Source organism: Rhineura floridana, chromosome 8, assembly GCF_030035675.1.
Source record: "Rhineura floridana isolate rRhiFlo1 chromosome 8, rRhiFlo1.hap2, whole genome shotgun sequence".
In the NCBI taxonomy this organism is placed as follows: Eukaryota; Metazoa; Chordata; class Lepidosauria; order Squamata; family Rhineuridae; genus Rhineura; species Rhineura floridana.
In genome coordinates this window covers 21,549,214-21,563,161 of record NC_084487.1, presented here as the reverse complement: position 1 = coordinate 21,563,161, position 13,948 = coordinate 21,549,214, and the positions used below count along the sequence as shown (strand labels likewise).

General features: G+C 45.0%; 1 protein-coding gene across 2 annotated transcripts in view; it reads left to right on the top strand.

Moving 5' to 3' along the window:
• Positions 1-13,948, top strand: part of DERA (deoxyribose-phosphate aldolase) — a 62,021-nt gene that overhangs the window by 10,836 nt on the left and 37,237 nt on the right. For both annotated transcript variants that reach the window (XM_061638497.1, XM_061638496.1), the window contains exons 3-5: positions 3,961-4,108; positions 6,024-6,119; positions 7,750-7,884. In XM_061638497.1, the coding sequence (XP_061494481.1) occupies positions 3,961-4,108; positions 6,024-6,119; positions 7,750-7,884 (379 nt within the window). The remainder of the gene's footprint in view (positions 1-3,960; positions 4,109-6,023; positions 6,120-7,749; positions 7,885-13,948) is intronic.

The window sequence follows — 13,948 nt, the reverse complement described above, 5'->3', positions numbered from 1 at the left end:
AGTGGATTTTACTGTCAGCCTAGATTAGACTTGACATCTTGCTTATAAATATCATGAACTTTGGCAAATGTTTGGATGTGCAATATGTAGTCAAACTCTCATAGCTCAGCCTTTTCTGCAAAAATAACTTGTCAGTAAAATGACAGCCCCCCCCCAAGTTCACACCAAATCTTGGAACCGTTTTTACTACATCTGTCTTCACAACTCATTTTGCAAGTGTGGAGGCCAGAAACCCTTTCCTAGGAGCTGATTATATATTCTCTTTTCCCCTCCGTTTATTTTAGTTGGAACTGGGATTCTAACAACAACAAAGAGTGCACTTAATCTCTTTTCTGCATTTAAAAAACAAAACAAAACAGAAGCACCTCAGAGCAAATGGTAGTGTTGGGGAGAGATCTTCTTGTATCTCCCTCTTCATCCATGAGAAATAGATTCTAATGATTCTTAAGGAGAACTTCATTTAGAATCTCCAGTCACATTCTCAGCAAATCCTTTTTTTTTTTTTTACTATTTCCTCTCCCTCCTTCCATCCCTCACCACATTTATTTAGTCCTGTTAAGGAGAAACTTCTTAAAACAGAAACAAATTGTTAACAAAATACAACAGTTCCCTTTCAGCTCTTTTCACTGGAAGGGTTTGTAAAAGTTTGGGTAGGTTTTACTGGAGCCTAGAGCAGGGGTTCCCAAACTGTGGTCCATGAGCTTCATTCGGGTGGTCTGCCGTATGCCTGTGGAGAACCCTTACAATGTGAATTCTTTGGAATTCAAATTGTAATGCAATAAAATACAAGCAATAAATTAAGCAATAAAAGTCATACATCAACCAGCACACCACATCTTTCTTGTTACAACAGGCAGATAAATTATTAAGTGATCCAGCAAAGGGCTTCCGTAATTTTCAAGTGGTCCATGGAAAAAAAAGTTTGGGAACCACTGGTGTAGAGAGAGAAGCAAAGGAAGGTACAATATGATGTGAAGGGCTACATTTGAAAATGCTTGAGTGCAGACCTAGGGGCTGTATCGGCTTTAGCGCAGCCTTCCCCAACCTTCGGGTCCCCAGATGCAGCTGGACTACAACTCCCATCATTCCTGACTATTGGTCATGCTGGCTGGAGCTGATGGGAGTTGTAAACATCTGAGGACCCCAAAGGCTGGGAAACGCTGCATAAGCTCAAGGGTTTCTGGCTGTGCAACAGACCTTCCCCTCTCGCCACACGTCCCCTGCACCCCTGCTCCCTAAATCAGTTCTGGGTCTTTCCTCCAACCCTCTGGAACAGATTTGGAGAGGGAGCAGGGGGCGCGCAAGGCAAGGCAGGGGAACTTCAGTTGTGCAAATGGAAATCCCTTGCCCTAAAGGAACTGCTTTCTTGAATACCTCTCCTAATGTTTAGGTCTTTCTGCTTTTAGGAGGAGCAACAGTCCCAAGACTCTAAAATAAGGTTCTGAAACCGGGACATGGCAGCGTGCAGGCCTCCTTGAAGTTATGGAAGTTTTGTAAAACTCATCTCAAGCAAGCTGCTGTTCTGTTGGCTTGTTTATGTTCTTCACGGTTTTTAGAAAGTTTTGCTTTTTGAATGAATTTGGGATAAAAGCATTGTGTGAAATGAGTTTAGCCTCAAGTTGTAGGAGAGGTGAGGTAGGCACATTCTTAAATTCTTGAAAAGAAATGCCACAGGCCCTGTGAGGTCAAAGTTGCATCCTTTAGACTCCTGCATATCTCGGAAGGGAAAGCATTGTGTGAGTAGCCCTTCCGTGATAATTGGTAGGACTTAAAAGTGCCCAACTTTGGATGGATCATACTCGAGGGGGCTTATTATTTATTTCCCCCCTCCCAGGTATACATTAAATATTATTAATTTCATTTATGAGTTGCTTCCCATGAGGCATCATCTTGAAGCAATTTACAATATAACAAAAACATACATCAAAGCAAAACGATTGCATATACAAAAACAGTTTAAAACAGCAGCAATACACTTTAAAACAATTCATATCCAGTACAGATACCAACTGGGATAAAGTTATCCATTTTGCAAGACTGTTGAAAGGGGAACTTGTTTAGCAGGAAATGATAAGATTATTTATTTACTGTATTTATTTATTTGATTTATATCCCGCCATTCCTCCTGGGACGAGCCCAGGGCATAATAGAGAAGGCATCTGTCAAAAAAATAAATGCAATGGGGGGTGGGGGCGAATTCCAAAGGGTAGGTTCCACCACACTAAAGGCCTGATTGCAACATCATGTAGAACGGACCTCTGGGTAGGATGGTATCTGCAGAATCCCTCCCCTCCCCTACAGAACATAGTGATCGGTTGGATATGTAGGGGATGAGATGATCTTTTAGGTATCCTGGTCCCAAGCTGCATAAGGCTTTGCACAAATACCAGCACCTTGAACCTGGCTTGCTTGTTAATTGGCAGCCATTGCAATTCTTTCAGCAACAGCATAATATGATGGTGATATTGTGCCCCAGTGAGCAGTCCAGCCGCCACATTTTACAGTAGCTGCAGCTTCTGAGTCAGCATCAAGGATGGCCCCACCTATGCCAATACAAAGATACAAGGTGCCAAGTAATGTCCAGTTGATCACCCTAATTCCACTGTGGTTTAAATTAAACCACAAAGTACAGGAGGGTGGGGGTGAGGCTGATCGGCTGGATCCTGAGCTCCCTCCCCCCCCCCGACCATTTTGACAGGTTGGCGGCATCACCTCCATCAGTCACTTTACATCACTGCGACTTCAGATGATCCAACTTCAATTGGGGGTGTCCTCCAAGTGAGCTCCCCGTTCTTTCTTTTGCAGCCCAGCCTGAATTCAGACTGGGCTGCAAAGGAAGATCCCTTCTGAAAGCTCGAGCATCTTTCCCCATTGCTTCCAACCCTCCCATCTTTACCTTTGCAACATTCTCTCCTCCAGTTGCTGTCAAACCCTTTCCTTACGGTGACATTTGAGGTTTGGCCTTCTCCATTTCTAGACTATCCTAACTTTAGACACCCCGACAGGTACGCTCAATTCAAAGGCTGGGCAGACAAGGGGTTACACACTATGAGAGGCCTATTGCGCCTGGCAAATCTAGGTCGCTTTTTCAAGGCTTCCCCCCCCCAGTTGGTTTCAGGCACTTTCAGACTCTTGCCTCTGTGCAGCGAACTTATCAATAAGAAGGTCCCCCACCCCCCGTATTCATTAAAGTTTGCACTGCTGGAGCGCGGAAAACTAAAGGAGCGGCATCTATCTATCTATCTATTTATTTATTTATTTATTGAATTTATTAGTCGCCCATCTGGCTGGTTATCCAGCCACTCTGGGCGACGTACAAAATAAAACATATCTACCCGTTATAAAATGCTCCTTAGCATTCAATATCCAGACAGGGGAGGGTTACGCACCCTTTGGCAGGCAGATCTTGGCCTCCTGCTTTCAGACTCAGGATGGGAAAGCAAGTGGTCCAAACTGCCTCCGAAATCCAACTAGGCTAAGTTCAGAGAAGCGGGTTTAAAACTGATATATGCTGTAGGTGGCGCTGGACGCCGGTGAGATGTAGTTACATCACATTGTCCATTTCTCTGGATTGCTGGAGGGGGGTGTTCAGATGGTATGTTTTTCCATCTCTGGTGGTCCTGTGAAATGGTGCGAAGTTTCTGGGACACTGTCTTTGACTCTATTGGGCAAAGCTGATTGGCTTCGGCTGCAAAACCCCTCCTTCAGCAGCGATTGGCTGCTCTTGGGAACAGTTTAAATTATGGGTTGTTTAAAATCAGCAGCAGAAGCTTCTGAACTTCTCCTTCTGGAACAGACAAAAAGAGGGGAAGAAGGAATGTGAGAGAATGTGGCTCATTGTAGCTTGTTTATTTACCAGTGCTATATCTAAACCAGGGCTCTGATGTGCCAGATTTTCTCTAGGCGTGCAGCAGACTGATAAGTCTCTTCTCTATTTTTTAAAAAATATAAATGATAAAGGCAGCCTGGCTTCTGAGGGCCGTCACCTGCATTGACCTCACCACCCTTTCAGGCGATGACACCCCTTCCAACGTCTGCAGGTTGTGTTACAAAGCCAAGCATCCCATCAGAGAGGATCTGTTGCAAGCAGTGAACATGCATGATAAAGGTAGGGCACATTGTACTTAACAGTAGCGAAACCTTGGCTCTATTAATGTCATCTGACAAAACATACAGGCTGTTCGTGTCTCATTTTTCTCAGCCCAACCTCGCATGTCTGATCGCTGAATGGTTAGTCCTGCTCAGAAGGATGATCTGAATTGCAGAGCTTCATCTGAAAAATAAACTTTAAACAAGTGGGAACTGCAACAAAATGTTGCGGTGTGGAGTACGCCTGTTGAGGGTGCCATCCATCCATTGCCCTCTTCTAGGATACTCTATTGCATTTCTTCTCCCCCATGCTCTGTTTTTCCATTTGTTTTTCCCACAGACAGGCTTACCATTTGTGGTCACTGTCCTCATTGTTCTGTTTTTGGGCTTCCACTCATTTTAAAGGTTATTTCCCCTGTGTTTATGCAAATCTTGGGGTTCCCCCAATCCTGTTTATACCTCCCTCGTGAGCCAGTGTGACGTTGGGTTAGAGTGTTGGACTACAACCTGGGAGATCAGGGTTCAAATCCCCACACAGCCATGACGCTTACTGGGTGACCTTGGGCCAGTCGCTGCCTCTCAGCCTCAGAGGAAGGCAATGGTAAACTCCCTCTGAATACCGCTTACCATGAAAACCCCTATTCATAGGGTTGCCATAAGTCGGAATCGACTTGAAGGCAGTCCATTTTATTTTATTTATATACTAGGGGCTGCATCCCTGTTTGCCTTGCTCACCAAACCTGCTCTGTAGTTTGTAAAAGGTGCTGAGAGTTGTTAGGAGACTCCTCACAGAGCTACAGTTCCCAGAGCGGTTTAATCTTTCTTCCCAGGCAACTCTGTGAATTGTAGTTCTGTGATGGAGCAGGGATTTCCTAACAGCTCTCAGCACTCTTCACAAACTACAGTTCCCAGGATTCTTTGGGGGAAGCCGTGGTTGTTTGAAGTGATATAATACTGTATAGTGCAGATGGGACCAAGAATTGGCACTCTGAATGCAAAGCATGGAATATTTGTTCTTTGAAATTCTGTTGAGAAGTTAAAAAACAGATTTTCTTTGAGCTTCCACAGACAGGTGACATGCATCAAGTTTTTTTTGAAGGACTGGCATTCCAGGGAGAAGGATGGGGTAGAACAGGTGACAACCTTTGTCAGGCTCAGTGTGACCCACAGATCTCCTGTTGTCTGTATTATGAAAGCCAGATAATCTTCAGTCCCCCTCCCCTCTTATAAGGTTTGGGTGAGTAGTGTGTCTGTTTTGGAAGGATGTGCTTTGCCTTTAAAAGGTCCCAGGTTCAATCTTCTGTTCTCAGTTGGAGGAAACAATATAGCTGAATGGCACTATAAGGCAGGTTTTTTGTCGAGGTGCCTTGCTTTTTCATTGGGTATCTGCCATGTTACAAATAAGACTATTTATACACTGTTTTTTTAAAAATAAAATAAGATCAAGATTCTTCTACAAAGTAAAGCCATATTATTTTATTTACAATTTTATATCACCCATTAGCACAAAGTTCTCTGGGCAGTCTAAAGATTTAAAACAACAGCAACAAAAAAAATCAAATACAGCTTGGACATAACATCAGGAACAAATTTTAAAACAGCATCAGAGTAAAAGTAAAACCTGAAAAAGAGGAAATAGCAGTGCCAATGACCTTCAAAGCACTAAAGCACATACTTTAAAACAGAAAAGGCTGGAGAAATAAAAAGGTTTTCATCTGGAGCTGAAAAGACCATCATGTAGGCCCTGGGCTCCTGCCAGGAGGAAGGGCAGGACATAAATCAAATAATAAATAAATAAAATAAATAAATAAATAAATGGCCATTTGCTGCCCTCTGATGGTGGAAGAGGCCTTGCCCTGCCTCATGGGAGGACTGGCCTTGAAAATGGATTGAAGACTAGAGTAAGCTGAACCATATTCTGGATTTCTTTGCAGCCATTACTGCTGCTGCTGTTTGTGTCTATCCAGCGAGAGTAGCTGATGCAGTCAAAGCACTCAGGGCCGCTGGCTGTGACATCCCAGTAGCTTCAGGTAAGCTTTCCCCCCCTGTGTTTCAAAAGGTGAGTCTAAATGCCCCAATACAAGTTGTCTGTGCGGGTATGTATGTGTGGAGCCTGGGGTGATATGCATGAGCCCAGAGGCTTGGCCAAGACTGAATGCAGCCCTCAGACCAAAGAAGAGTAGCCACCCCTGGTATAGGGGCCGCATCTGCCACATGCACCGCTTGTCATGTTCTGGTCCGATGGCGGATCCCATGAAGGAAGCAGCAAGGCTGGTTGAAGATTGCTGGACCATGGACAGCTCCGAGTGAGCAATTTGCTCCAATAAAAGGCCTTTTAAGCCCCTGTCTGGGCCGCCTCTTCCAAGCTCCACCCCTTTGTAGAGAACTCCAGAGCCTTAAAGAGCCAGCCTTCTGGCCTGAAGATGGGCACTCCTCCTTCGTTTCATAGCACCTCTACTGGTGCGCTCCCTGTGCTGCCAGGCAGGCATCTTGGTCTTCAGACTCAGGGGAAGGTCCCCGTGAGGGTCCAGGCTTTGGCCCTATAGACTCCGGTGGCCCGAGAGGTAATGCTGCGAGTTCCTGTCCCACAGCCTCAGGTGCAGCGGTCAGCTCTGAGTCTTGATCCTGACCCGCCTCCTTATCTGCTGCTCCTGCAGCCTCTGTCTCAGTGTCCAGATCACTGCTGGATACTGGGGTCATGACACCACTGGGCAATGCTCGCATAAGCTGAGTCAAGCCACCATGAGTGCACCTGTTGCAGAAAGGTGGGCTAGACTTTTTTTTGTTATCTCTCTATATATCTTAGCATTGTTGATTTGAGTTAACCCATTACAAAAAAAAGGGTTGAGCATCAAGGCATAAGGTATTATTATTATTATTACCCACCCTTCACCCAAAGGTCCCAGTTTAAAACAGTTAAAACAACCGAAATAACAATGTCAGTCATAAAAACCACCTGTTTTTCAAATGTTCTTTCCTTGCACCATTACAAACACATGAGGAGGAAGAGTGAAGTGTTGCTTAGAGGCCACCATCGGGGCATTGCTGGCTGCACTTCTTGGTGGGGGAGGTCTGAAGCAGGGAGCCTGCTGTTAAGTCCTGTATGTAGGGTCTTAATTTCCATGGGAAGCCTTATGGGCATACAGTAGGATCCCCACTTCAGACCTTCCCCCCTGCTAAACACGTGGAGGGCTGGGGGAGGCGGGTTGGAGCAAGTGATTACAGCCCCACTTCCCCCCTTTCACAGCTGCATGAGGGGGGGAATATTATCTGAAGGGCAGCCAATGTGGCGACCTCCAGATGTTGCTGGATTCCAGCTCCCATCAGCGTGGCCAGTAACGAGGCATTATGGGAGTTGTAGTTCAGCAACATCTGAAGGGCACCACGTGGGCTTCTCCTGTTCTAGAGTCTCATGTATTGTACTAGTTTAACACTGGGCCTCTTGCACCTGCACTTTTCCCTTGGGTTGAGGAAAAACGGGGACTAGAAGAATGGGAGGGTTTGCGGACGAGTGGATTGTCCTCGACTATGGTGACCCAAGTCTATAGATCGGGCAAGATCGTGGCTGTCGCCCTGCCATCTCTCTGCTCGCACCAATACTAGCTGGTCAGCATCCTGCGGCTGTTCTACTAACCTGCAATTTATATATGTTTCTCTTAGTGGCAACTGGCTTTCCAGCAGGACAGACGGCTCTGAAAACCCGCTTAGAGGAGATCCGCCTAGCCGTGGGAGATGGTGCCAGAGAGATCGACATTGTCATTAACAGAACCTTAGTGCTGACAGGCCAGTGGGAAGGTGAGCGCTCATGGGAGTCCTAAAATAAAATGGTCATAGGAACATAAGATAAGCCCTGCTGGATCAGACCAAAGGCCTGTGTAGCCCAGCATGCTATTCTCACAGCGGCCAACCAGATGTCTAGAAAATGGACGCCATGTACTCTCCCACTTGTGATTGCTGCCCTGGGCTCCTTTGGAAGGAAGGGTAGGATATAAATTTAATAATAAATAAATTCCTAGCAGCTATCCCAGAAGTATCATAAAGCTGTCATGACTACTAGCCGTTGATAGCCTTTCACTCCAAGAATCTGTCTTATTCCCCTGTTCGAGCCATCCAAGATGGCAGCTGTCACTATCTCGTATGGTAACAAATTCCACAGTTTTAACAATGCACCACGTGAAGTACTTCCTTTTGACCATCGTGAATCTTCCACCTTTTTGTTTCATTGGATTACCTTAGGCTCTGGTATTATGAGAGAGAAATTGGTCATTGTTGTTTAACTATTTATATTTCAACTATTTTATATTTGAGTACATTCAGACATGATTAAATTTTAGATGCAAACCATTGGCTGTGGTTTTCTGAAGTGATTACATATTTTAGGAACATAGAAAGCTGTCTTGTGGTGAGTAAGGCCCATTGGTCTATCTCTCCAAATGACAGCTCTCATCATTCCTTACCATTGGCCATGCTGGCTGGGGCTTGTAGTCCAACATCTGGAGGGCATCATGTTGATTGGTCTGCACTAGGGAAGTGCAAACTTTCGCCCAATTTGGATTTGGTACCAAACTTTCCATTCATTCACTTGTTCTCAGTCGCTGATGATCGGGTTTTAATGCAGCAAATTTACACGGCTATTTTTGAAAATGGACGTTAACAAAAAATCTGCTTCTAAAACATAGATTGTACGAATCATAATTTATCAATATTTCCTTTAATAATACCAATATTCAAACTATCAATATTTTAAAAGGAAATATCAATATTTCCTTTTAAAATATTGATATTTCCTTTAAAAACATCAGTATTAATATCAATGTTTTTTAAAATCAGATAGAATATCAATATTAATACAGGCATACCCCACTTAACGTCGCTTCACTTAACGTCGCCTCGCTATAACGTACATGCTCCATACGTCCCCATACCCCGCTTAACGTTCGCTCTCTTCACAATTATGGACACTTTATTGGCATGACTCCGCTGCCATCTAGTGGTGATTGCGTGCAGTACAAGTGAAGACCATTGCTTCACTTAAAGTTTATTTTCGCTTAAAGTATACTCTCCGGTCCCATTGTGAACGTTAAAGTGGGGTATGCCTGTATAAATGTTTTTTCCGAGTTTAAAAAAAAAAAAACATGGATTGGCAAAAGCAGCGGCTACTGAGCTATGGCCCTTTGCCACAAGTTGAAAGTTCAAAAAAGGGCAACTAAGATGATCAAGAGGATGGAGTGACTCCCCTATGAGGAAAAGTTGCAATGTTTGAGGCTTTTTGGTTCACAGAAAAGGCAAGTAAGAGGCAACGTGATCGAAGTTTATAAAATTATGCATGGCTTGGAGAGAGAGAGGAGAGAGAGAAGTTTTTCATCCTCTCTCATAACACTAGAACTTGTGGACATCCAATGAAGCTGACCGCTGGAAGATTCAGGACAGATAAAAGACTTCATGCGGTGCATAGTTGTGCTGCGGAACTTGCTCCCAGAGGAGGTACTGATGGCCAGCAACCTAGACGGCTTTAAAAGAGGATTATTTATTTATTTTATTTATTATTTGATTAATATCCCGCCCTTCCTCCCAGCAGGAGCTCAGGGTGGCAAACAAAAGCATTAAAAACTTTAAAACATCATAAAAACAAACTTTAAAACAGATTAAAACAAAACATCTTTAAAAACGTTTCTTTAAAAAAAGCTTTCAAAACATCTCAGATTAAGAGCATTTCAAAAAAGGAGGTTTAAGAACATATTAAAAAGCAGTTCCAACACAGGGATAGGTCTCAACTTTAGGGATAGACTGGGATAGGTCTCAACTTTAAAAGCTTGTTGAAAGAGGAAGGTCTTCCATAGGCGCCGAAAAGATAACAGAGATGGCACCTGCCTAATATTTAAGGGGAGGGAATTCCACAGGGTAGGTGCTGCCACACTAAAGGTCCACTTCCTATATTGTAGAGAATGATAAGGTGGTATCTGTAGGAGGCCCTCACCTGCAGAGCGCAGTGATCGACTGGGTGTATAAGGGGTAAGACGGTCTTTCAGGTATCCTGGTCCTGTGCTGTATAGGGTTTTGTACACCAAAACAAGAACCTTGAACTTTGTGGAGGAGGAGGATGTCATAGCCACGATGGCTATGCTCTGCCTCTGCGGTCGGTATGCTTCTGAATACCAATTGCTGGAAACCGTAGGAGGAGAGAGTGCTCTTGTGCTCAGGTGCTGCTTGCAGGCTTCCCCTTGGGTCATCTGGCTGGCCACTATGAGAACAGGATGCTGGACTAGATGACTCATCAGCCTGATCCAGCACGTTCTTCTTATGTTCTTCGGAAGTTACCCATATCTGTGTTCACTTTCTATACCACCACTCCATGCCACCAAATTGGGTCGGGGTGCTTTCATGAAGGTTTCTGCTTTTCTTCCATCAGGAAGAAGACTTTCTGACAGGTGTTAAAGAAATAACTGTGTGGTGATGAGGCTGCCTGCCCCCTTATGTCAAGAACGGGAGAGAAGATGAGCTTGAAGGGACTGTGCATGTTGGACCAGCTGGGCTTTAAGGCTCAGGGGAAACAGCTGAAAGAGTTAAAAGTCTTTCAGCCAGGAGGGAAAGATGGAGCTAGATCAGGTGTGGGGAACCTTTGTCCCTCCGGATGTTGCTGAACTACATCTTCCATTAGCCCCAGTAAGCATGGTCAATGAATATGGCTGATAAGAGTTGTAGTTTAGCAACATCTAGAGGGCCAAAGGTTCCCTGTACTGGAGCTGGAGAAACACATGTTGGGGAGCTGGGGGAAGAGACACTGACTAAGAAAGGCCAAGAATGAATTAGCAAGAGTGGTTAATGTTATTGGGGGAGGGGAAGGGTGCTGGAGGGGGAGGGGGATGTTTGGGGGAAACTGGCATAACTTTCAGAGGTGCTTTATTTATCTCACTGATCCCCTTTTGCCAGGATTCATGTGGGAGGAATGAGGAACCTTGGGAAGCACTGTGGGGGCCCTGAATGTTTTTCAGTTACCTCTAATACACATAGAGTTGGAAGGTACCTTTAAAGATCATTTAGATGAGCCCCCCTCCCTGCCAGTGTAGGAAATATACTACTTTAGCATCCCTAGCTATTCAGCCTCTGCTTAAATAAGAAAGCCAAAAAGACCCCAGTCTACAGAGGCTGCTTGGTGATGTGTTTCTTGGATGCAAATGACTACTGAAAGACCAAAGCAAGAGCATGTAGCTAGAATCAGAGCAAGCATTTGTAAGTGTGTCTCTGCATGTGATGAAGTTTGTGATGAGAGAGGCTGCTCTGTATAAAATGGGACAGGTATCTCCTGAAGTCTTGCAGCCCAATGTTCACTTGGTGGTAAGTCCCACTAGGTGGGACTTCCTCACAAATGAGTGTGCATAGATTCCAGCCTTAACCTTGACCAGGCATCAAAAAGCGACACCCTGCTTCTTGACTTTTATGAGGCTGCACGGAGTCAAACCAACGGCTTATCCCAGGGGTGGGGAACCTTTTTCCTCCCCAAAGGGCCACATTCCCATCTGGGCAATCTTCCGAGGGCCAGATGCCAGTGGTGGGCAGAGCCAGAGGCAAAAGTGGGCAGGTCAACACTGCTGTACATTAAATTGGTTTCAGCACCCACAACACTGCTACCCTCCACCCAGACAAGCAAAAGGCACTGTCAGCATTCCAGGGCACATTCCAGCAGGGTGCAAAACGGAGCCAGTGAGGGGTGTGGTCTGGGGAGAGTTCTGAGGGCCAGACAGAGAGGTATTGGGGGCCACATTTGGCCTCTGGGCCTGAGGTTCCTCACCCTCGGCTTATTTTGCCAGTGGTGTCTGCTCCGAAGGGAAGCAGCTCTTGAAGACAAGAGATTGTTTCCCCACATCCTTTTCTCTGGAGATGAGGGGTTTGAACCTAGGAACCTTGTGTGTGCATGCGCTCTTTGTGCGCAGCTGGTGGCTGCCTGATGGCTGCAGAGAAGCCTGTTGCCCAAATTCATTCGTGGCTGCCCACAATCATGCCAACATATCTCCCAGATTTATTTATTTATTTACGTACAAAGCTTTCTGCAAAGGAATATTGTGAAAAATAATCCACACACACACACACTTTTTGTCTAACTTAGTACGAAATGGGAAGAGGAAATAAAACTATGCGAGTGCCAATGCTCTAATTATTTTCCAAACAGAATTGTTAAAAGGAACTCAAGGGGTTGTCGGTCTACATGGTATATCTTGTTAAAAAAAGAAAAGAAAGTCACTGTGTTTGAATCTTGACAACAAAATCTGTGTGTTTTCTAATTGGTTTTCCCAGAATCTCAGGGCACGCTTGGTGCCGTTTAGATTGCTGTTGCTAGTTGTCTCACTGGAATGCTATTAATTAGTAAGCTTTTTAATACAGTAGGAGAAGGCTTTTCTCTGTAATTGGTTTTCTCTTAATGTACCTTGAATGGTTTGCCTTTAAGTGCTGACAGTGCTGCAATAACTAAGCTCCGTGTTTGTACAATTAGCATCCTTGCATTAAAATGCAACTTTTCTTTAGCAGGAGAATGCAGTGCTGAAGGCGTCTTTGACTAAGTAGTGTTGTAGGCAGTGTTCCCTTGGACTCATAGGGTTGATGCAGACTTTGATTCATTTATTTATTACATTTATATCCCACCTTTCCTCCAAGGAGCTCATGTTTCTCTACCTCTTCATTTTATTCTCACAACAACACTATGAGGTAGGCTAGGCTGAGGGGTAGCGGCTGGCCCAAGGTCACCCACTGAACTTCATGGCTGAGTGGGGATTTGAATTTTGGTCTCCTAGGTCCTAGTCAAGTGCTGTAACCACTACACAATACTGACTTGACATTGGCTGTGTTCGCATTTCATGGTAAGTTAGGGCTTCTCATCTGGTTTATCATGGTTTATTGCATGCAAGCAGTGTGCTGGTGCATGCTCCCCTGTTGCTCTCATTGTGCACTCCACCCCTAGCGCAAGGAAGAGAAACCAGCCAGGGAGTTGCAGTTAAGCTTGGCTTCCTATTATGGCCAAACCCAGCACCATAGCATGTTTTTCTCTAACAATACAGTTTTCATAGACCAACAACAAGCCATGGTTTAAGGCTGGCAAGTGATCCTGGCTTGTTAGGGTGCAACATACCAGGACCCTGGGTTTGGACGTCATGGGAAGCCAAGCTTAGTTGTGGCTGCATAGTTTGTTTCTCCCGCTTGCACCCATCAGGGGAGCAAAGCGGGAGCAGTTGTGGGGAGTACAACAGCATTGTGCTTGTTCCCAATGAACCAGCAACCCTGACGTAGTGTGGTGTGCCAATGTGGCCACTGACACCTGCTAACCACGGTTAGGATCAAGGGCTAGGCATCAGGAACATGCAAATTCTGATTAGGGTCCTGCTTGATGGGTAGGGGACTTCATACATGGAGAGGCATGCTCTCGGAGATGCAGGTGGAAGTTCAAAAGAACCTAGCGGACTAGCAGAGGAGACACAGCTTTTTCTCTCTCCCCTCTGCACCCAACCCAAATGAAGTGGGCGGATGAATTCCCTCTTCTGCCAGCCCTCAGCAGGCTAACTCCATACTTTTTTTTTGCAGGCTAGTAACTTTTGGGGGCTGATTCACTCGGCTGTGTTAATTGCCTCTTGTACTCCATACACCTGCAATTAGACATCACGCCTGCCTAAAAAGTCTGGCATGCTCTTCATTTATAAAATGGGTAACTTGGATGAAAAATGTCCTTGAATCCCCCCCATCCCTCCTTTTTCTTCTTTTTATAGAGCTTTCTTAAAAGCCTGTGGCAAAGTTGAGGGTCGTGCTTGATGGATGACTGATGGCCGTTCTGAACAGTCTTTCGGCTCTTAATACATTTCAAAAATTGCTGAAA